The 23,506-nt window shown below is 49.7% G+C and overlaps 1 protein-coding gene across 2 annotated transcripts; it reads left to right on the top strand.

Moving 5' to 3' along the window:
• Nucleotides 1–31: 31 nt before the first annotated feature.
• On the top strand, nucleotides 32–22,544 carry SDHA (succinate dehydrogenase complex flavoprotein subunit A). 2 transcript variants are annotated; one of them, XM_082837295.1, is made up of 15 exons: nucleotides 32–139; nucleotides 5,389–5,475; nucleotides 6,457–6,618; nucleotides 8,722–8,865; nucleotides 9,088–9,252; nucleotides 9,850–9,998; nucleotides 10,637–10,761; nucleotides 12,300–12,468; nucleotides 13,284–13,479; nucleotides 14,122–14,293; nucleotides 16,086–16,204; nucleotides 17,509–17,620; nucleotides 17,782–17,912; nucleotides 19,704–19,817; nucleotides 21,077–22,544. In XM_082837295.1, exons 1-15 carry the CDS (start codon nucleotides 59–61, stop codon nucleotides 21,161–21,163), a joined length of 2,013 nt encoding a protein of 670 aa, XP_082693421.1. In that variant the 5' UTR covers nucleotides 32–58; the 3' UTR covers nucleotides 21,164–22,544. The 2 variants fall into 2 exon arrangements, with proteins under 2 accessions (XP_082693421.1, XP_082693420.1); XM_082837294.1 differs by having other exon boundaries at nucleotides 5,386–5,475.
• Nucleotides 22,545–23,506: the final 962 nt, after the last annotated feature.

The following is a 23,506-nucleotide window of genomic DNA, read 5'->3' as shown; positions in this document are numbered from 1 at the left end:
GCGACGTGCGCAGGCGCGGTCTGCGCGGGGACTGGCGGGACCGTGGCGGAGGGCAGACATGTCTGGGATCGGGGTTGTGTCAGGGATCGGGGTTGTGTCGCGGCTGCTTCGCGCCCGGCGCCTAGCGCTGACCTGGGCGGTGAGTTGGCGCTGCGGGTGGGGCAGGGCGGACGCTGGGTTCCGCGCCCCCGACCCCGAGGTGGGGCGGGCTGGGGAGGGCCCGCCGGACTCTGTTCCAGCCGAGCGGGTTGCGGCGCGGTGAAGGTCACGACGCTGCGGGCCGCCCGGGACCCGTCCCCTCCCAGGGCCCGGTCAGGAGCCCGGGGCGACGGCCGAGGCAGCCCGCTCAGCCCCGGGCGCGCGCTCCAGGACACGGCCGCCCAAGGTCACACGGTGGGACGGGCCCGGGGCGGCCTGATCGCGGTGGACCCGGGCGGGTGGGATCCGAGCGGAGCCCCGGCACTAGGCTCGGCCTTGCTTCTGGGTGTTGTGCGGTGACCCCTGAGCACTGACCGCAAAGCCACTGGGGCGGACGCCGGGCGGGTGTCTTCCTGGGCTGCGGAGTCCCGCTAGCCCCACTCGGGTCGGTCCGGGATGTGCTTTCCCGAGGCCTGGCTGCTGGACCGTGGCCCCTGCACTCCTGACGGTGAGGCCTTCAGAGTCGATTTGGGGTTTTTTTTTTGGTACGCGGGCCTCTCACTGTTGTGGCCTCTCCCGTTGCGGAGCACAGGCTCCGGACGCGCAGGCTCAGCGGCCATGGCTCACGGGCCCAGCCGCTCCGCGGCATGTAGGATCTTCCCGGACCGGGGCACGAACCCGTGTCCCCTGGATCGGCAGGCGGACTCTCAACCACTGCGCCACCAGGGAAGCCCTGGGGGGTTTTATTGGAAGCACTGAATTTAGAGGGTTTAGTTATTTGGTTCTTTTACATGAACTCCTCGAGCCTACTAGTTAGTAATTTAATTACAAAGTAAAGGTCCCAGTGGGAACCAAGGCTTTCAACAATGTTGACTTGATTTATGCCTGTAATTATACCCACAGTTTTCTTCTTTTTAAAATACAGGAATTAAAAGTTAATGTTAAATGTGAGGTGGTTTAGTCGGACAACCTACCAACACTAGAAAGCATTTTAAATGCTTTCATGTGTTGCTGGTTCTTACTGAGCAGAGGTTCCCCCAGCCCCCAAATCTTGGGCTCTAAGACACAGTTGTAGCAGGGGGTCCACAAGCAGGAAATGAAGTCCATGGTCAGTGCGGTAGTTTTAGCCAACAAAGTTTGAGCAAACTTCTGAGTGGGCCCTTATCGTTAGGTGAGATGACAGATTTGGTATGTGGTGGTGACTGGGGAAGAGCTGACACGTCTGTCTTCAGACCAGACTGGAACCAGGAGTTCCTTATTCCATCCTGCAGACACCCTTCACCTACCCCTCGCCCTTTGCCATTTTATGAAAATATTGCTGTCCTTTACACAAGCTGGGCTGGAAGGAATTCAGCTGTGAGCTTTTAGCTGAAAGTAAGAGTAAAGTTCCGGCGCACCACAAGTTGGAGCATAAACCTCTCCTTTCCTATTGGCTTGATTGGAAGTGATCTCGGTTGAACCCGCTCTTGGCTGCCAGCACTGCGCTCCACTGTCTCCTTGAATCTTCACCATGGTCCCATTTTCAGGTGGTTGTGAACATGATGGCAAGGTAGAGCTAGCAAAGTTGAACCACAGGTTAGGTCTACCGAAGATGCTCTTGGGTTTCTAAAGGTTTTTTATTCTGATGTAGATAGCTTTGGAAATTATTTCCGTCTATGGAAATTAATCTGTCCACAAGCTGTGTATTGGAGTTTCAGATTGGCAAGAACAAAAGCATCAAATTAGCAGAACAAAAAAAGAAAGGAATTCATGATCTCCAGCCGAGGAATGTTCATAAAGCCTCCTTGATGAGGATAATTTGAATAAAGTCCACAACATTTTTCTTTATCTCATTTTGTTCAATTCTGTGGTGTTTCCAAGTCATATTTACAGCTGCTTTAAAGTTACAAAATTATCAAACCTATTTTGCCTTTGTTTCCTCTCCCGCTGTCCCAGTGCACTGACAGAATTTACAAACTGTTCCAAAGTATTGGCAGTTAAATCGAAAGGGCAGGCAAACCGAAGAACTTCAGTTGCTTAACTTCCCCCTTCGGTTGGGAGTTTTCAATTTTCAGCAAGATAGTTTTCTAGAATAAGTCAGCTTCTTCTCCTTGAATGTATCACTCCGAGTATGTTTTAATGGTGTATCTAGGTTTACATTATTTAGGCCACTGTAGTAACGTTTTGTTTCTTGGGATAATTATAATGCCATTGGTTTTCAGCTCTGCATTCCGTGTCATGTTCTTCCTGGTTCACTTGAAAAGTTGTGGCTCAGTTTGGGCATACAGCCTGGATATTCATCTTAGTTTGGAGTCCCAGAGATTTTCCCCAGGGGTCCCTAGATGGTGGGGACAGTACAGGATTTGGAGCCAGCCGGGCAGACCCAGTCCAGAGCTGCTGCGTCCTGAAGAGACTCGGTTTCTCTGTGGGGTGAATGAGGATTCTGTGAGGTAACCTGGGAGAGCTGGCCTCCGTGCCAGGCCCACAGCTCACAGCCTGCCCTCGGTAATCATGTGAATGGTATTTGAAACATTCCTGTTTTAAAAACCTTTACATTTTTAGTGAAAATAATTACACATAGTTGGAAAAGAAAATGTCAGTACAGAAGCCCTTATAAGTGAAAAGGTATAAGACCACCTCCTTCCCCAGACCTTTTCCCCAGTGGAAACAATTTTGAACTGTTTTTGGTATTGGCCCCTGCTGTTTACCTCCATTTCTCTAGCTGATAATGCAGGTGCATTTTTGTCCAGTTTAGACATTGACTTTTGCTGGTAAATGAGGATTTAGCTCACTTAAACCATCCTCCTACCCACATCCTCAGTTCTCCCAATATAATTATGCAACCACTTCAGATCCTTTATGGTCTACTTTTGTAATTCTGTAGCTTGTGCTTACAAATTGGTTTCTTGTTCGTGATTCGCAGGTGTATTCTGTTAGATGAGGACAGCCCCCAGCACCACTTTGCTGGATGGAGGGCATCAGTATCTCTACCCTTCTCACTTTTTCTCTCCTTTTCCTCCTAATTCAGTCACCTGTACTTTTATGCTATTAAGAGCTCTGTGTTCTTTTAATTCTACCTTAGGTAGATTTCTGCATTCTTTTTCGTTACCCTCTTGGGAAAGGTTTGATAATTTCTCTTCAAAAAACGTTAGATTAAGAAGTGACATAATACAAGTTTTATCTAAAGACAGAAATTGGATTAAAATTGGGCTCCAGATTCTAATATCACTCCCCAAATTGGATTTAGATACAAAAAATAATGTTACTGTTTTCCACAGAGAGATAATATGATAATTTGTTAAAGATTTCTTTACGGTAGCTGCTGCTTTTTAAGCTAACCGTGTGCTTGTGGGGGGTGTGTGTGTGTGTGTGAACATCCTAGAAAGAAGAAATAAATAGGGACTCTCACGGTTTCTGTTTTAATTTTAATTTGGCATCAAAATGTACTGTTCTTATTGGTGCTATTAGCTGTATTTATATTATTCTTTATGAAATTTTCAAGAACATTTGTATTAGAATTCTTTCAGGGACTTAGTTTTTTGTTAAAATATGATTTTACCATTTAAAAATTATAATACAGCTGAAAAATATTTGTTTTTTTAGTTCATATCTGAAAGAGTGGTCTTGTCCATAAAAACAAACATACTTAACATTGCAAATGGAGAATTCAAGAGTATGACTCTTATCAGTTCAGATCTACTTAAAAACCCAGGAAACTACTTTTGAATCGGCGCTATTAAAGTCAACTCAGTGTTTGTGTCAGCTACCACTCAGTCTCAGAGTTAGAGGGAGCCATCTCTGGCGCTGCTCGCAAGTAGTCGGTCAGGTCGTCCAGCTCCGGCCTGAGTCCCTCACTTACAGGGAAGTCTGTCCAGTTTCAGACAGCTCAGTTGGAGTTCATTTTGTATTTGGTAATTCTCCTCCCTGTTATCCCCACTTGTTTGTCCCATAGCATAATTTCTTTCCCCACAGAATTGAAACATCTCTTCCAATTGCAGAATACTTGAAGGCATCCCTTTTGTCATCGTTGAATGTACTTATTTCCCAAAACTGTTCTTCAAGATATTTCTAAGACTTTTATCAGTGGTCTAGTAAAATGCAGTCAGCAGAATGGAAAAACTTATTCCCTAAGTTGCTGACCATTGCTAGCCTATGGAGAAGGTTGCCTCTCATGCTGGGCTGTGATTTCATTAATACCATTTTCTTGGGTAAATGGTTATAGGATGGGACATTTGAGCTGAGACTTGTAGTTGTAGAGGTTGCCCAGGGACAGGTGTCCTAGCAGAGGGAACGGCACGTGGAGTATGCCAGGTAAAGGGGCGTGGTTGAGCCTAGCGCAGGGGTGGAGAGTGGTGAGGCAGGACCAGGAGCGTCTCTGGGGCCGAATCTTCTCGTCTTCAGGGAAGGGATGTCACCACACCCAGTGACAGCCTGCTCTGGAGCACCCACTCCCAACGCGCTGCCTGGCGCCTCCTCCAGTGACCCGCAGAACCTCACAGGGGAGCTCCAGCATGCAGAGGGCTGGGATGGATCCCGGGAAGGTACTTCATTCTTGGCAAAACTGCCACTCAGGCAGCACAGATGCCTTCCCCATTCTCCACGAAGTACCATAAATTAAGACATTAATGTGAAAGTGTGCCTTTTGTCATTTCCCGAGTCAGTGTCCTGTCTGGAAACAAACTTCACCTAGAAGGGCCTTCGCTGGAGTGCCAACTCCTCGCCTCCTGGGCCTGCCCTGGGTCCTTAGCCCTTGCCTTAACCTTCAGGGTTAAGTGGAGGGTTCCAGGTAAGGCTTCTGGGTGAAAGGGAGCACCAGCGGGCTTCCCTGGTGGTGCAGTGGTTGAGAATCCGCCTTCCAATGCAGGGGACACGGGTTCGAGCCCTGGTCGGGGAAGAGCCCACGTGCTGTGGAACAGCTAAGCCTGTGCGCCACAACTGCTGAGCCTGCACCCTAGAGCCCGCGAGCCACAACTGCTTAAGCCCACATGACACAACTGCTGAAGCCTGCACGCTTAGAGCCCGTGCTCCGCAACAAGAGAAGCCACCACAGTGAGAAGCCCACGCACCGCAACAAAGAGTAGCCCCCGCTCGCCGCAACTAGAGAAAGCCCACATGCAGCAACGCCGCCAAAAATAAATTAATTAATTAATTTTTTTTTTTTAAAAAGGGAGCACCTGGGTACATAAGAAGGTTGTCGACTTAGAAGGGAAGTTTTAATTACAAGTCCCCTGTTCCGTGAAGACACTTAGTGTTCCATCTGTGTTTCAGCAGCGGCCACCAGCATTGCACACAGGAGCCCGCAGTTTTCACTTCACCGTTGATAGCAGTAAGAGGTCGTCCGCTAAAGTTTCAGATGCAGTAAGTTCATGACTTTGTTATAAGTGATTTTTTTGACTTAACGGAGTAGGGTTCTATACCAGGTTTTAATGTATTTGAGTAACACAGGTTTTACTTAAAAATTTTTCATTCATGCTCATTATTTTTAGTGTAATAATACTTATAGTACAAATACAGCATAGATATTAACATTTTTTTGTTTGTAGCTCTTACATATCTGTAAACCAGATTAAACTTTAAGTAAAAAAATAATGAAATACAAATGTCAGATGAACGGTATTTACTGGGATGGGTGGTGACGGACACCCTCCTCAGCTGAGGACTGGGTAGCAACTTGGGCTCTTTTGTGTTTACGAGGCCCTTCTAAGGTCTGTTGAAGAAACTGAAATTTGCTTCTAAGTTTCTATCTCATAAGCTCACAATAGTTACTGAATGCTTGTTGGCGCTTCTCAGTCGCAAATACGACATGGACCTGGAGTAGACTTGTGTCCTTGGTTCCTGGATGGCCGGTCAGGTGAATGGACTGTCCTCATCTAAATGAAACAACATTGCAGTGTTTTCATGAGAAGCTTCAGATCATGATCTATACTACACTGTAAGCTTAGATTGTACATGTATGTGGGTATAAATGTAAAAAGAGAAGGTAAGTAAAAAGGATAATTGCAAAGAAACACCGTAGTTAGGACTGGTATTTTGATTTGTGATGTTGCTTTCCTCTGCATCTCTGGTCCCCTACTTAGTTTTCGGCCTTTCAACTAATGGTGGGTGCCCTAGCTCCATGGGATTGGTGCTCTGCTATTGATGAGAGCTGTTTTCCGTCCCCTTTCAGTTCGACGGTGAGCCCACCACGTCTCCTGTGACTACTGCATTGTACCTGGTGTGCAGTCTCAGCACAGGATGGAGGCCCTCTGGGCGTGGCAATGACTCTCTTTCACCGTAACCACAGCCTCAGTGTCTGGCCTAGTTGAACCAGTGATTGACAGGGGGCGTTTTCTTTTCCAGATTTCTACGCAGTACCCAGTAGTGGATCATGAATTCGATGCAGTGGTGGTCGGCGCCGGAGGGGCGGGCCTGCGAGCTGCATTTGGCCTTTCTGAAGCAGGGTTTAACACGGCCTGCGTCACAAAGCTCTTTCCCACCAGGTCACACACCGTCGCAGCCCAGGTATGAGAAAGGGCTCTCTCCGTCCTTTTGGTGCTCGCGAGGCACTGCACAGCCCGGCGCTCCACCACAGCAGCCTCCCGCTGCAGGCCGCCCTCCACTGGGCTCCCTCTGTTCTTGGCGCTCCCTCGCCAGGAGGTCTCTGCCCACCCTGCCCCCGCCCCACTGCCCAGAGCCTTGTTGTCACTCCTATTTCTGCTCCAGTCATGCCCGCCTCCATCATGGTGTGAGCTCCTTCACTGCCCTTACCCGATGTGAACAAGTTTGTTGTGGGCTCGCTCTGTACCTGCCGGAGGAACCTCAGGGCAGACCTCGAGTGGTGGTGACGAGCTCTGATGATGGTGTGAAGCTGCAGCACAGAAAACAGTGGCCTTTAATGCTCTGAATTTAGGGAAGAAGAAAAAGTAAGGTGGGAAATTATGTGACTTTATTATTTTGTTTATTCACTGTAGGCACACTATAGGGAGTGCCCAGCTGGTATGCAGGTAGTATTCTACAATCACATTTGACCATCTTTTCTGGTATTTGAATGCGTTTCCCCATTGAGACAACAGAGGATGTGCTGACTTTCTACGAAGCAACAAGAGCTCCCATCACCGTTACATCTGGACTAGCTATAGTCAGGGTCCAGCCACATTCTTTACGCACTAAACTGCCTAGATACTTTGTTCGAAAGCTGTGCTTTTTAAACTGAAGAATAAGTAATAAATACCCTTGGATAATTCATTGTCTAAAAGCAAGAATAGATCTAAGCAGGTAATTTTGAACGGTATTGCAAAAAATGCAGTTTTCAGGTAGTGCAATAGTAATGCAATAAAAAGAATGAGAAAAGGGTAGCTTAACTTGAATGCTGGTTCTCGAGAAAAGAAGGTTTAATTGGGGGAAGGATAACAGCATTTTTGCATGCACTGGGCCACATGTTTTTGTATGATTTATTTATTTATTGACATATTATTTTTTACTTACTAGATTAGCAAAACTCCAAGTTTGACAAAACTCTGTTGGCAAGGCTATGGGGAAACACATTTTTTTACATTGCTGGTGAGGATATAAATTTATATAACCCCTTTGGAAGGCAGTTTCGTTTTTGCATTATTTTAAACCAGCTTTCTACATTCTGCTGCCCTGGTACTTAACATTTTTTATCAGGATTGTGTTTGGGTTTACGATTGGAGGGGATGGAGGAGGGAGGAAGGAACGTGGTGACTCGTGGTGCGTGTCTGTCCAGCGTTCCTTGCTCTGTGCTAGTGACTCGTTTAGTGGTAGCCAAGCATAACATGGGAAACTGAGGCACAGCAGCCACAGCTGAAGAAATTCCAATGAGAGTGCTGACTCAAAAGTTATGACTGGGGCTTCCCTGGTGGCGCAGTGGTTGAGAGCCCGCCTGCCGATGCAGGGGACGCGGGTTCGTGCCCCGGTCCGGGAGGATCCCACATGCCGCGGAGCGGCTGGGCCCGTGAGCCATGGCCGCTGGGCCTGCGCGTCCGGAGCCTGTGCTCCGCAACGGGAGAGGCCACACGAGTGAGAGGCCCGCGTACCGCGGAAAAAAAAAAAAAAAAAAAGTTATGACTGAGCAACAACTGGGAGAAAGGGAGGTTAGCGTGCCTTGTGAGAAGGGTCATCTGAAGAGATGTGCAGTTTTAATTTGGGGGGTGGGCGGGTGTACTGCGATTTAGGGGCAGGCTGGGGCGGGGTGGGGCTGGGGCTCTGAGCCCTCGGCAGGAAGCGCTTCTGCCTTTAGCGCCTGCGTTCCAGTACCATTGGGAACGTTTGTCGTGAAGCTATTAGATTTGAATCCCTTTTACATGCCGGGCTTGGTAAGGAAGAAGCCTCATCTGAGGAACCTCGGCCGACCCTCCAGATGACGCCCCAAGGGGTTGGGCTCCGTGTCCCTCTCATGGGTGAGGCGCCTGAGGCTGGGGGATGCCGTAACTGGGCCCTGCCTCTAGGTTGCAGGGGGAGGAGATGCGCTTCGGAGTCTGCCGGACGGTGAGATCCCTCACTGGCCCTCTCGCGCGAGTAGCTGGCTTTTTCCGAATCTGGCTCCGGGCAGGAGGCAGTGGGGAGGTGAGCCTGCTGTAGCTCACGGGGCTGCTGGCGTTTCAGGGGGGGATCAACGCCGCCCTGGGGAACATGGAGGAGGACAACTGGAGGTGGCACTTCTACGACACCGTGAAGGGCTCCGACTGGCTGGGAGACCAGGATGCCATCCACTACATGACGGAGCAGGCCCCGGCCTCCGTGGTGGAGGTAACGTCCTTGCCGGCTGTCCGATGCAGGGGGGGTTGTGGTGGGAGTGCTCAGCCGGCAGGTTGCAGCGAGCTGCTCTAACGGAACGCTCCTGTCTTCTGCTGCTGGGCTCTCCGTAGAATGTGTTTGTTCGGGGCTTGCAGATTTGTGTTGTGTTCTAGCGTGAGTTAGCCGTGAGCGTCTGGATCCCGTTAAGGCGCTCGGTGTTTTTCTGTTTCTCAGCTGGAGAATTACGGCATGCCGTTTAGCAGAACTGAAGATGGGAAGATCTACCAGCGTGCCTTTGGTGGACAGAGCCTCAAGTTCGGGAAAGGCGGGCAGGCCCATCGGTGCTGCTGCGTGGCCGACCGCACTGGCCACTCGCTGCTGCACACTTTGTATGGAAGGGTGAGGTGCCCTGGGTGCACAGGGTGGTGGGACGCGGCCAGGCCAGGCGTGTGGTGACATGGGAAGCAGGCCACCCCGGGGACAGGTCAGCGTGTCAGCCTGTCCGCCCAGGGATCGCTTTTTGAGCAGCAGAGTAACTTGATAGTTGTTAATTTGCAAGTATCTGTTCTAAAAACTTAAATTGATAGTCATTACAAATGTGCTGAGCGTTTTGCTTTACTTGGACTAAGGGGCCAGACGGCAGCAGACGCCGTGCAGTACACCCTGGTCTAAGTCGGGACCCCATGGTCCACGGGCGCAGCTCTCGCAGCAGCTCTGAGGGGAGGCTAGTGTTGCCTCTCTGGCGCCTCTCGGGGTGTGTAGAGCTGAGAGATGTGTCCCACGTGCGGCATCCTCTTCTGAGGTGCATTGTTTGTACAGCTGAGTTGTCACACGATGCATCAGCACTGCCATCCATGGGTTGAAGTCTGGCTCCTTTTCCAAGCCAGTGTTCCGCTAGGGTCCGCCTGATCCCTGTGCCCACTCTAATCTGTTAGCTTTAACAGTGCAATTGCAAATGCGGGACCCCTTTTTTGGTTGTTTTTCTTTCTTTTTCAGTCTCTGCGATATGATACCAGCTATTTTGTGGAGTACTTTGCCTTGGATCTCCTGATGGAGAACGGGGAGTGTCGAGGCGTTATTGCTCTGTGCATAGAAGACGGGTCCATCCACCGCATCAGAGCAAAGAACACTGTTGTGGCTACTGGGTAAGAGCCTGGTTTAGTCGTGTTCAACTTCTCTGCAGGCGAGCTGAATTTATTTATTCTGATGAGAGTAGGGGTGTCCCGGAGTAATGGCTGAGGCGCAGGCTGTGACTTCACCCGGCAAGGGGTGGCTTTGTGGGCCTGAGGGACGACACCTGCCTCACGGCGGCAAGAAAGTGTCAGCAGTTCATAGCTGGGAGGACCCTTGAGGAGACAGGCCTGGAGAGTCTGATGCTGTCTGGAGTAGCGTCTCTTTTGCTTTGAGGGATGCTGTGTTTACGCTGATTTCTGGGGTAGAAGAGTGTTGTTTGTTCACATGAGGAAAATAAGTAAATTCCATCTTACATACTGTCAGTCTGTTATTTTAACCGTTTTAAGAAGTGCATCCATAAACGTGTTCAGGTTTTATTATCTTATACATTTTTATCAGGGAAATCAGTTACTTAGCACAGAAGCGCCCTGAGGGACAAGCGAGAGCGCCTTCTCTGCCCCCGGCTACCGTCCCAGTTGCCCAGGGCAGTGTGTGCACATGCACCCGCAGAGGTGCTGCCTGGGTGCCTGGTCCACTCCAGTCCATTAGAAAGGAGGTCCTGATGGGACGCTTGTGCAGTCACCTCTCTGCCGGCCTGTGTGTTTTCCAGAGGCTACGGGCGCACCTACTTCAGCTGCACATCCGCCCACACCAGCACCGGGGACGGCACTGCCATGATCACCAGGGCAGGCCTTCCCTGCCAGGACCTGGAGTTTGTTCAGTTCCACCCCACAGGTAGGATGGCATCAGGCTCTTTGTGCCTTTCAGGTGCTCGGTACCTGTGGGAAGGCTCCTCTGCAGTTACGTGCACTTGCTTTCTCATATCTCACATCCTAACTCGTGACTTCCCCGAGGAGATTCTTCCCTACGTCCCCCAAGGCAGTGGAGGCCAGTGTCTCACTTCCACGCCTTGTCTCGGCGCACTTGGCCAGACGCGAGGCCGTGACTGTTTGGTGTCCCTCTCCTCGACTAGGGTGTCAGCTCCCCCTGGGAGGCGGGGGCAGGTCTGTCTCATTTACCGCTGTCTTCGCAGCGCCTAGCACATGGTAGGGCCTCAGTCAGTAGAGCCAGAGGGAATGCATTTGAGTGGAGAAGTGGCACAGACAGATGGCAGGCTGCCACAGTGACAGAGCACGGCAGGCGGGGCCCTGAGATGTCCACAAGTGAGGGTGATGAGTGCACGAACGTGGGAGGGGGCCTGGGAGGGGAGTTGGTGAATCCCATCCTGAACTTTGTTTCTGGGTTGTTTACTGATCTGTCAGCTGCGGAGCTGCCACTGTACTAAAGAACAGGGCCTGTTTTTTCTCTTTGCTCCGTCCGTGTGTTCCTTCTGACCCTGGCAGGGATGAGTAGTAAAAAGAAGTAGTAGGTGGTAGTCTTATTGCTGTTTTTAACCAATACAATGTCTGAGACTTCGGAATTCCCTCTGTAGTTAGAGCTCTATTTCTTTTGCTTCCTTTTCAACGTATGAGAGATAAACCACCAGAAGACATGGCCACTGAAACTAGGAAAACTGGAAGATGAGATACAGGAATTTGCACCTTGTTTTAAAGGCAAGGTAACCCTTTGGTGCACTAATAAAAGTGATAACCTTCAAACTACGCTGGGCGTGCAACACCCAGTGCCGGGCGTCCTTGTGCTCCTTACGCAGAGGGACGGTTGAGATCGGGGCGCAGCTCCCTGCTCCCCGTTGCCACATTTGGATTTGGGCTCTGCGTCTCCCGGCATCGCATTGGTGGGCTTGTCTCGGCAGAGGGGGACCATCCCACAGGTTGTGGTGAGACTTAGGGTTGTACACAGCGGGTGCAACCTAAGTATCGGGTGTAGTGATCATTGCCGTATTGTTGTTCGGTTACTTGATACGCCACATTTCCAAGCTGATTTCTGGACCTACAGGAGCCAACACGGTTTCATGGTGCAGAAGGACATTCAGCAATTAAAACCTGATAAGGTGTTAGTAACAATTAAAACCGAGATATTTAACATAAACTTTGTCATGTTGAGAGTTTAAAGCACAGTTGTAATCGGAGTATTGAGCAGAGCTGCGTCGTCCACACAGCCGACCTTCCTTCTCTGCAGCTTGGTCATTGCGTTTTTTCATACCGCGGCATTGCGCTGTGCCCTAACTTTTCCTCTCTTACGCTCGTGAGTGTGGTGCTCTTTGCACACCCTTTCTGTCTCCTCCCAAAGTATCTTGGGAAAAACATCTGCATTTGAGATGTAGGCCCAGCGGTCCTTAGGTTATGCTTGTTTAATCAGTTCGTTGTTTGCAGGCATATACGGTGCTGGCTGTCTCATCACGGAAGGGTGCCGTGGAGAGGGAGGCATCCTTATCAACAGTCAAGGCGAGAGGTTCATGGAGCGCTATGCTCCTGTCGCAAAGGACCTGGCATCCAGGGACGTCGTATCCCGCTCCATGACCCTGGAGATCCGTGAAGGAAGGTCTGTGTGCGTGTACCCAGAGGGGTCTGAGCGTGTCTGCACGCCCCACCCCTCTGGTGGCTGTGGTTTGTGTCTGCATTTCAGCACGGGCTGGGGGGCTTCTGTGTGAGTGTCGGCACCCCGCCCACCCCGGAGGCCTGTGTGCAGTTACCTCTGACTGTTGTCTGTCAGTTTAGGATCTCTACATTTGAGAAGTTTAGCCAGTTAGCTGTAAGTCCATCTCAGATGGTTTGTGTGTGTGAGTGAGTGTGTGACAGAAGCGGACAGTATGGGGGAGAAGACACACCCCTGTCCTGAGTTCAGTGCGCGAGCTTCAGCTGGTATGCTGCTTGAACTCCCGGGTGCTTGGGGCCCTCAAGGTGGGTGGGTTGTTTGTTCCTCAGTGAAGCAGCGTGAGGCCTCAGTGCCTGACTTCGTGCCGCTGTGGTGACGCTGGTTAAGTATCTGCGGGTGAGGCGTCACGTTCGCACACAAGAAAGGAGACGTCAGGTGGTTCTTTGGAGCATCTGGTGTGAAAGACGCCTGTAATGCAGCCACCAGGGAGAGTGTGGCAAATCGGCACCTCCCGACCCTCAGGTGGGAGCCCGGTGAGGGCAGGGCTTCCGTCGTGTTCGTGGCTGCATCCCAGCACCTGGTGTCTACCCTGGCACATGGTGGGTGCTGAGAAGAGACACCATGAAAAGGTGGCCTTAATGAAGGGAGCATTTTCTGCAGCATCAAAGCGTGTGGAACCTCGTGTGCTGCCAGGATTTTGTGACCTCACGGTTTCTGGATTGCTGTTCTCGACCTTACGGCGTGATGTCCTCTTTCACCAGAGGCTGTGGCCCTGAGAAGGATCACGTGTACCTGCAGCTGCACCATCTCCCCCCGGAACAGCTGGCTATGCGCCTGCCTGGCATCTCGGAGACAGCCATGATCTTCGCGGGTGTGGACGTCACCAAGGAGCCGATCCCCGTGCTTCCCACCGTGCACTATAACATGGGCGGCATCCCCACCAACTACAAGGGGCAGGTAAGGGTGCCGAGCCCGTGCCACAGCAGGCCCCGCGCGCGGGGCCTCCCTCAGAAGCCCTGGGCAGTCTGGGGCAGGGCAGGGGCCTTGCCTTGGCTGTGGTGTCTGCGTTCATGCCTCAAGTAACCGCTGATAATTGATTCATCCCTTCTTAGTACGCAGTCACAGACGTGAGGTCATTTGCAGTTTTTCCTGCATGGTTGTGTGTTACAAAGTGTTCTTTACAGTTAACACCTTTGGATGGTTTGCGGCTCACAAAGAGCTTTTCAGTCACCTGGTTTCAGTCCTCAGGACTGTTGTAAGCTGGGTGGGACTGTTGTAAGAGGCTGACTTACGACTCCAGTCCCCCGCCTCCCCGTTGAAGGCCCTCTGCCCGCCATGCTCCGCTGCTGTGAGCCCACCGTCGGAGCGGGCGCGCAGGGGCACGTCGGGAGGTGGGTGAGGTGCTGCTGGGTGTGTGGAGTGGCCCTGGGGTCTTTTGACTTCGGCACGGGGGCCAGGGAAGGAGGCTGCACGGTGTCTGTGGGGGTCCCTGTCGGTGGTGCAGGCCCAGTTTTTGCCATTTCTCCTTCTTCCGACCCCCCACTGTAGGGGAGGGGGGCTGAGCAGACCGCACCCCGTAATCTCAGTCTTCTTCGCCAGGTTCTGAAGCACGTGGGCGGCCAGGACCAGGTCGTGCCCGGCCTGTACGCGTGTGGGGAGGCTGCCTGCGCGTCGGTGCACGGCGCCAACAGGCTGGGGGCGAACTCGCTCCTGGACCTGGTCGTCTTCGGCCGGGCGTGCGCGCTGAGCATCGCGGAGTCCTGCAAGCCTGGTGCGTGCTCCTTGCGGCGGTCTGGCTGTTTCAGGGCGCTTTGCGTCGCGGTCACTAGCGGGCGTCCGGTTTCCCTCCCTGGAAGCGAGGAAACAAAGTCAGAGATTTTTATGCTGAGAGACCTGAGGCTAGACTCAGGGTAGGTGGGGCAGTTAGAAGAGTAACTTCAGTCAGGTTTTTTTGCAGTCATCATGTTCTCAGAAAAATCACTGTTGGGAAAGCGTTATTGAATAGGGGTTTATCACATACTACTTGTCTGGTATGACTTATCTCCAAGGAAATGTTTTAAATGGTAGGTATAAATGAATATATAATTTTTTGGTACTTAGAGAAAATTAATAAAATACTAAAAACAAACTATAACTCAATCTGTTAAGGGAGAAAGGGAGGAGTTAATGCAAACAAAATAGAAGATGGGTCACAGCTCTCTCCCCTCAGTGAGAGAATGGAGTTCCATCAGTGATTTTCTTTTGTGGTGACTTAAAGTCATTTGCCGAGGAAAAGCTGCATGTGCTGGTCTCACAACAGCTCTAGTGCTCCTCTTGCTGTCGCCAGAGCCCGGGAGCAATCTCTCAGAGCAGAACAGAAAATCTGAGGTTCCCTTTCTTTGACAGCGAGAAAAAGGAAGTTTTTTGAGAATACTTTTCTCTCTGAAGGATCAATGCACGCGTTTAAAACCTTGGGAACTCAGCATTAAAAAGGAACAGACTGCCCACACGTGCACAGCACGAGTGGGTCTTAGGCTGTGTGATCCAGACGCAAGAGACCACATATGTGCAATTTTGTGTGTGTGGCATCTGGAGAAGGGAAGCTGGGGCAGGAGACGGTGGGTGGTCACCAGGGTCTGGGTCCACTTGTGGTGGGGCTGACGCAGCTCTGCTTGTCAAAACCAGCAAACTGCACTAAAAGTGGTATCACACCTTCGTTACGCTTTAGTTTCTAAAGACAAAAGGAGAGGAAAAGTGTTTGCCCCACTACTTTCCCCAAAGTGGGACTATATTAAACGTTAAAACGCTTAAATTCTGTAGTCTGATCATGATAGTTACAGGAGTCTACGTGTGTGTTCAAATTTGTAGAACAGTGCACCTAAGGATAAAACTCCATTTTACGGAATGATCGTTTTTTAAAGCATTAAAAACAAAAGCTAGCAAAATTGCCTGCCTGGAAGAGCTTGGGCAGGTCTCGCCTCGGAGAGAGAGTGGCTGCAGGGCTTTGTCTTCTGTATTTCACACCTGCGTGTGTTACCTTCTACAGAAAATACATTTAGAAACATGTCATCCCAGGGCAGCTTAAAAACCCTCAAAGCGTTTATCTTTTTAGAAAGGCAAGAACAGAAGATCTTGAGGTTTATGTAAGAGGGTGCAGGGCCAGGGTCAGCAGGAGGCTGTTAAATACCTCCAGCCAGGTGCCGCCCGCCCCCCCCACCCCACACACACAACCAGGTCTGAGAACCAGAACGGGGCTGGGCAGAATGAGAACAGCTATGGAGGATGAAGTTTTTTTCCTTCACAGAGTAGCAGTGCAAGGTTTGTTTGCATAAATCTAATTTTTGACCTTAAGAGAGGGTTTCTGTTTTGTTCATTCAAAGATTACTTATTGGACACCAACTTTTTGCCAGAAATTTTGTCTTTTTGTTTACTCCTTGGCCCCAGGTCAATAGATGCTTCCTCAGGGATAGAGTGGTCCAGGTGGAATATTAACTCAGGTTATGCATGCATTTTCCAAACTCCCTGCAAAGGTATAATACACATTTGGTGGGTTTTTTTGTTTTTTTTTTTTGTCTTTTTTAAAGGAGATAAAGTTCCCTTGATTAAACCAAATGCTGGGGAAGAATCTGTCATGAATCTTGACAAATTGAGATTTGCCAACGGAAGCATAAGAACATCGGAACTACGGCTGAACATGCAGAAGGTAGGAGCCTGGACACGCTCTGGATGAGCGGGCCAGCTGTGTTGGTAGCCCTGCACTGGGGTTGCTGAGTCATGGAGGCGAGCTCAGGCCCGAGTAAGATAAAAGGGTGCGCTTTCCACACTGAAGGCTGGAGAGGGCCGCCCAGGGCAGACACAGCAACTCTGCAGCATCAGGACTCGGCCTTCTGTCAAACGTGCTAGGCGTTTGCTGCAGCTTCCCTGCTCAGACCGCCTCTGGCCCTGGTCTTCTGTCCCAGCCTGAAGGAGGAGGGACAGTGGAAGGTCCGAGAAGCTCGGTTCCCAGCTGGGAGCTTCCCAAGCCCAGCACGTCTCGTTGCTGAGGAATAATCCCGTCATCACACCTACTTATGGCAACTCTGGGAAATGTCTTTAAACTGGGCCCGTTGATGCCCCTGAATGAGGTCAGGAGGGGAGTGTGGGTGGCGTGCGGAAGCCGTGCTCACCTGCGTCAGCACGTCCGCTGGAACGGTCTGTATTTCTGACGTGATAGTGGAGCGTGGGAAATGAGGCCGGTCTAAGTTAATTTTATTCAATTTCAGTTTAAATGTAGGTAGGTACACATGGTTAGTGGCTACTGCGTGAGGTAGCACAGGTTTAGATCAATTAAAAATACCAGTTGACTACTCTAGATAAATAAATAAGTAAATAAAACAGCTAGGAATCAATCAAATTCTTTAATACCGGGATTCTTGGTCCATGGATGAGACCTTTGTCCACTTGAAATTATTTGCAAGAATTTCTGTGGGCGCATTTTCTGGAAAGAAGCCCCTTGCTTTAGTTGCATCCTGAAAGGGTTCCATTGGGTCATCCACACAGACACCACTAAAAGGGAAAAGGTGAATATGGCCATTCTCATAAGACTGTGGTTCTGTGGTTCTATCTTCAAACGAGGCTGGGCTTCGGGGAGGCCTCATGGGATGGTGAGGCAGGGGGCAGGAGTGAAGGAACAGCAGCATGGAGAAAGGGCATCTAAAGGTGCAAGTCTCCAGATGAAAATAAGCCCGGGGGATCTAACGCACAGCATAGTGACTATGGTTAATGTTACTGTACTATACATTTGGAAGTTGCTTGAAGAGTAGGTCTTTCAAGTTCTCACAAACAAACAAACAAACTTCGTTTTAAAATTCAGAGTAATAAACTCACAGTCTGAATTTCCTAGTTTCTCTATTTACATAAATATTTTACAAAAAATGAAATGCATAAGAAAAAGAACCTAAAGGTTTAACAGTTCTTGGCATGGCTTTTCCACACGGATTAAAAGCTTACAAATATTTTGTATTACAGTCGATGCAAAGTCATGCCGCAGTGTTCCGTGTGGGAAGTGTGTTACAGGAAGGCTGTGAGAAGATCAGCAAGCTCTATGGAGATCTAAAGCATCTGAAGACGTTTGACAGGGGTGAGTGGTTCCTCGGGCCCCTGCGTACGGTTGTTGCTGGATGTCTGCAGGGCGGGCTGCTTCTGGGCGTAGCCCGACCCGTTTAGCGCTGACGTAACTCGTCCTTGCCAGTGGACACTGGCTGCATCCTGTTGTCTTTGACGGCTGCCTTGTGTGCCCAGGAATGGTCTGGAACACTGACCTGGTGGAGACCCTGGAGCTGCAGAACCTGATGCTTTGTGCCCTGCAGACCATTTATGGAGCAGAGGCCCGGAAGGAGTCTCGCGGAGCTCATGCCAGAGAGGATTTCAAGGTGCACCTTCATGTCCAACCCCCCCCCCAGCCCACCACTGCCACCACCGCCTGCACCGCTGTCCTCCCCACTGCGTTGCTCAGCCCAGACCCTGCACTCTCTGCATTCACTTCTCTGCACTTTCTCTGCACTTCCCGCAAGTTAGTTGAGAAGAATGCTTTTTCTCTTCTGATAACCTTCGTACCTTTGTTCTCGCCGAGTTCAGTACTAGTTTGACCTTGTTCTGGCTTTGGATCAGTATCCGGTGCTGCATCTCTCAGCCTCATTAGGGCGAAGGTTAGCGTGCAGCGGGTTCTGTTGCCTGGAAGTGCTCACCTCCTGGCTTGAAGTGACGAGTGACTCATTGTTTCAGACCCACCTCTGGTTTGGGAAGGGAATATAGAGCCTCATCTTGGATCACCGTTGTTTTAATGAACTGGTTTTTATGCAGAGCTCACTTATCAGATTCTTCAGAGAAGAGTACTTGGCATGTGGTAGTTAAGATTTTCACGGAAGCGGTTGTTTGGGGGCGGTCAAGTTAAGGATGGAGCACATTAGCAGGAGCTGAGCTGCTTTCCCGTGGTGGACACAGAGGCTTTGGTCCGGGACAGTGTTTGGGTGGCTCAGCTAGAGGCTGGGCAAGACGAACTGGATTTCGATCCACCACGAGACACTGATTGGAGCTGGATTCCAGTTGCTGAGTACTTGGTTAGAGGAGGAGGTTGGTGAGCACACTCGTCCTGCGCACCAAGCATGGAGAAAGGGCATCTAAAGGTACAGGTCTGGGAGAAGCCTCTCCCAGAGCCCGTGGTTGGTTCCTGCGGCTGAGACGTCACTGCACATGTGCAGGCAGAGCCCGCTCACCCTGGGCGGCTCGTCCCTCCCCTCCCGGAGGCACTGGTGCGGGTGCGGGAGTGAGGGAGTGTGCTCCCCGCCCCATTGCCCCCAGCAAGAGACTGGCCTCGCTCAGCAGAAGCTGCTAAGTAGTTGGACGTTTGGGGTTTTATTTGAAGAGGCTTTTGTGTGTCTTATCTCTTACCACGTGCAAGATATTCCTTAGCAGCATTCAGCCTCTCTTTAAAAATTTCTGAAAAATTTAATATAATTGCTAAAACTAGAACATTTAAATAAAAAAGACTGAAAGAAAAAGTCGAACTCTGCAAGAGTACAGAGCAAAAAGACAGGAAAAGGATTTGATATATTTTTAAGTGCATAAAAGATCAATTTAATTCCAACACCCATCTGCTAGCTGTAGAGAGAAAATGCAGAAGTGGAGCTCTGGGTCCCACTGTGCTGCAGCCTGCTGCCCAGCTGTGCTGCACGGGGCCTGACCTTGTCAGACTGCTGGGGTGCAGATGGGATGAATAAAGGGGAGGGGGCCCTAGGCTGGGCCAGCGCAGAGTGCAGGGCTTATCTCTCCGTCCAGAGGACTGACAGGTCATCAGTGAGGGCCCACAGGTGCGTCTAGAGGACTGGCCACTGGCTGAGGGATCCCGAGTCTCGTGGCCTTCCTCTGCGTGTGGTGGTCGGTGGCGCGTGTTCTTGCCATGTGCTCTTCCGGGTCAGATCTGCACGCGTGGTTTCGGTGGGGATTGTAGAGACATGCTTGGACTGGGAAGGTCCTGGCTCTGCACGAGGTCCGCTTTGCCGATGGAGACCTCCTTGTTGAGTGGGATCTGGGGAATTAATGTCAGACTAGTCTCGTGTATCTTTTTAAGGAGTTTGCCGTGTTTTGCCATGTTTTCTGATTTTGCCGCGTAGAATGTTTGTTGACGGCACTGTCTGAAATAAACGTACTTTCTGTGGCCTCAGGAGCGGGTTGACGAGTACGATTACTCCAAGCCCATCCAGGGGCAGCACAAGAGGCCGTTTGAGGGGCACTGGAGGAAGCACACGCTCTCCTACGTGGACATCAGGACTGGGAAGGTACGCGGGGAACGGGTTCTGCTCACGTACGCCATGGCGCGTGGGCCGTCCCTCATGTTATGCCGGTCAGCGTTTGGTGAACCGGGAGAAGCAGCATGGGTTTAAACGGACTGTGGACAGATTTGAGACACCACTGAAAAGACACAGTCAGGCTTCTGCCTGGAAACAGAACCCTGCGTGGGCGGGTGGTCCATAAGGGCCGCCCCCACTGCGCTGGTGCTGGGCAGGGGTGGGCCAGCGCCAGAGGCCTGCTGTAGGGGGGCAGATGGGGGTTCTGAGCCCACAGAGAGCTGTGGGCAGGGATGGGGGTGGGGCGGGAAGGCACCCCTCCCCTCCCTTCCCTTTGACTGGACCACCTGGACGCAGCCTCGGGGAAGCCCAGGGGATGCTGTTCAGCTCTTAACTTCCCCGGGCAGGGAACAAGTTGGGAGGGGCAGGGGGCCGGCAGGGTCCTGGAAACCACCAGCTGAGAGAGCAGTGGGGCTCCTGTCGGTCTTACCCCAGCAAAGCATAACTCACCCATTTGGCCTTTCTGCTCGGCATTAAGACTCAGAAATAATTAAGATGTAAGGTGTAAGCTTTTCAGAGCTTCCTAAGGGATAGTCTTAATTGTCTATCTGGGTTTACAGAAGTTATGCTGTGTCCTCATACTTCTAGAGTGCCTAGTGCGATTGTTTAATACAGGCAGACAGCAATTTTCATAGTTCCTCATGTAGGCTCTTTTCTGACAGTGTATTCAAACGATCCTCTTAATACAAGCCTACTTTTGTAGTGTTTGGGTTTTTTTATGATCGTAAAAGAAATACATGCTCATTTTAGAAAGTACAAGAAGAATGAAGAAAATTAACCTTTATAAGCTCACCAGTCAGATCTTTTATTATCATTTTGAAATATTTCTTTCAAGTTTCGTATGTATATAAAATTGTTCACTTAGAAGTAGGAAAAACTGCAAATACAAACATAATTTACGGATAAAGGATAATAGTACATACAGGGTTTCACCCACTTTTTGAGCATTTTCAGTTTAAGTTTTAGTTTAAAGCATTGAGAATTTGGTACAGTGTTATTTTAATTGCTGTATTCCATACATGGATTTACACAGCAGTCCCGAGTTTGTTATTGAAAAATGTTCCCGTGAATACCTTTGTTTTTAAGTTCCTGTTTGTCTGCAAATCTGCTTTTATGGTTAATTTTCCAAAAGTATACAAGAGGGTTGTTTGTACGTTTTTGTGCGCTAACTCATCACCGACTCTTCTTAGGTCTCCCTGGAATACAGACCCGTAATCGACAGAACTTTGAACGAGGCTGACTGCGCCACTGTCCCCCCAGCCATCCGCTCCTACTGAGGAGACCGGAGTTTACCAGCTCTTGTAATTATGTATAATAGCTCATGCACGTGTTCACATCGTAACTGCCTTCTTAAACTGTCCTCGAGTGACTGAGGATGCCGCTTGACAGAGATTCCTACCAGAGGCCGGCAGCTCGCCAGTAATCAACAGCCAGGAAGTGTTCAGCTTGCCTTTGTCCCTGCTTCATTCTTGAGAGATAATAAAACTGGGCGCAATTCTTAGATGAAACATAAGTTACAAACTTGCGTTGATTTCCAAGTTCCTTTAAAATCTTACTGTTTGACCTGAGGCATATTTGTTGACCTGAAACATAAAACGTGACTATCTTTTTATTGTGTTGCATCAGAATCCAGAAATTTTGCTGCAGTGTATGTTTAAGTGAAAATGCATTTTGGTGCCTGACAGCAAATGAAGAAAACAGACGTTTCCTCCTAGTTCTTAGGAAGCAAATGGTTTCATATGTGAACGTGTGTCCTGAAGTATTTAAATGACCGAATACTAAATGAAACTGATGTGGGTGCAAATGGGCTTCTTCCTTTTCCACCTCCATGCAGATGCTGCTTGGGGCCGCCTTCCAAGTTCTTGTCTCAGGGTCGGCTTCTGTAGAATCCAGTCCGAGGCAATTGAGTTCATTCATTTCAGATTCTATTTTTGTAGTTTAGGGATTGCCTTTAAAAATTTAAAGTTTGTAAATATGTAAAGCATTGACATGATTTCAAAGCCTGTTGTGTTCAGAGCTCACCTCCTTAACTGTCCCTCATGCTCTCCTCTCTCTCCTCCGCAGGACCCACTGTTGTTTTTCTTTCTAGTCAGTGTCCTAAGAAAACAGAAAGCAAGTATGTATTTCTGTTGTGTTAGACAGCCGGCCCTGCCCCTTGCCTGCATATCCTGGAGGTCCTTCCTTGTCACTCATCCTGCGGCCACGCCCTCCTCCACTGCACGGGCTACCTTGTCCCTGGCAGGACATTTGTGTTGATGCCACAGTGAGTAACTGTGAAGTCATTTTCTTAGCCAGTTTCTTAGAAGTGGATTTCTAGAAGTAGGGTTGCTGGGTCAGAGGGCAAATGCACTTGTCGTTTTGTTAGATGCTGGTAAGTTCTCTTCAAAAGGGCTGTGACATTCTGCATTCCGCCCCCAGTGTCTCAGTCCCTGTTTCCCATAGCTTCGCAGAGAAAGTATGATGGTGAGCTTTTGGATGTTTACCAATCCAAACAACAGTGGCCATATCTGATTGAAACGGATGGAATATATTAAAAACTGAATTCATAATGATAGTTTTAGAAAGCCAAAAGTAACCGAACAAGAAATATAGTTGGTCACTCCTGAAAGTAACTAGGGCACTAACCCTGACACTGAAAATGGACAATTAAAGGAAAATGATGAAATGATTATCCTGCCTTTTTTCTACAAATTGCAATTCACGATAACCTAGTTGATCAGGGAACTTTACAGAGGAATTCCACAGATGAATGAGTGAGGAATGATAGAATTTCAAGATCACCATTTTGCAATCCTAATATAGTGGTTCTCAAACTTCAATGCATCAACATCACCTCGGTAAAGAATTCCCAGCCCTGCCCCAGAACTTGTGACTCAGTAGGTTCTGGGATTGGGCCTGAGAATTTGCATTCCTAACATGTCCAGGGACCACACGTTGAAAACCACCTGCATGGAATGTGATGTGGCCTAACAAATATGAAGGAGGTAGTTTTCAGGAGAAAATAACTGGCGGAAAGACTGCTGACAGCCTCAGACCGCTTCATTCCAGCCAGTGGGTATAATGAGGAAGTAGACGCCAGGGCATTTAGTAAACTAGGTGGGAGTGTTAACCTGGGCATTTGAGCAGCGTTGAAGTGTTAGGACAGGGAATTCAAAGCTAGCACAGGTACCCCTGAAGCAAGGGAGGGTAACAGGAGGGCTGATCGTTGCAAAGGAATAATGGATGGGGGTGGTTTCCTTATGTCTGTCTGCGACTTCTGAGCCAAAAACAAACCTTCAAACTATTTTCATGAACATTCTGAGACTAAAAAAACCACTGGGGAGTGGGTAGTCTGGAAATGTAAGTTCCTATGGAATTCCGCTAGGTATGGAACCACCGGGCAGAATATTTCATACTGGAAATGTTTTATAAAATGTGTGTTCAAGGTTTCTCAATGAACCCACGTGTGTTAGGGGAATTGACGAACCAGAGAAGTAAAAAAAAACGTGAGTCAAGATAAAAAGAAAACAGAGGGACTTTCCTGGCAGTCCAGTGGTTAAAACTTCACCTTCCATTGCAGGGGTTGCGGGTTCGACCCCTGGTCAGGGAGCTAGGATCCCACATGGCCCGCAGCCAAAAAA

Source organism: Leucopleurus acutus (genome assembly GCF_964270905.1).
Source record: "Leucopleurus acutus genome assembly, chromosome: 3".
Taxonomy (NCBI): Eukaryota; Metazoa; Chordata; class Mammalia; order Artiodactyla; family Delphinidae; genus Leucopleurus; species Leucopleurus acutus.
This window is presented reverse-complemented; position numbering and strand designations above follow the sequence as displayed.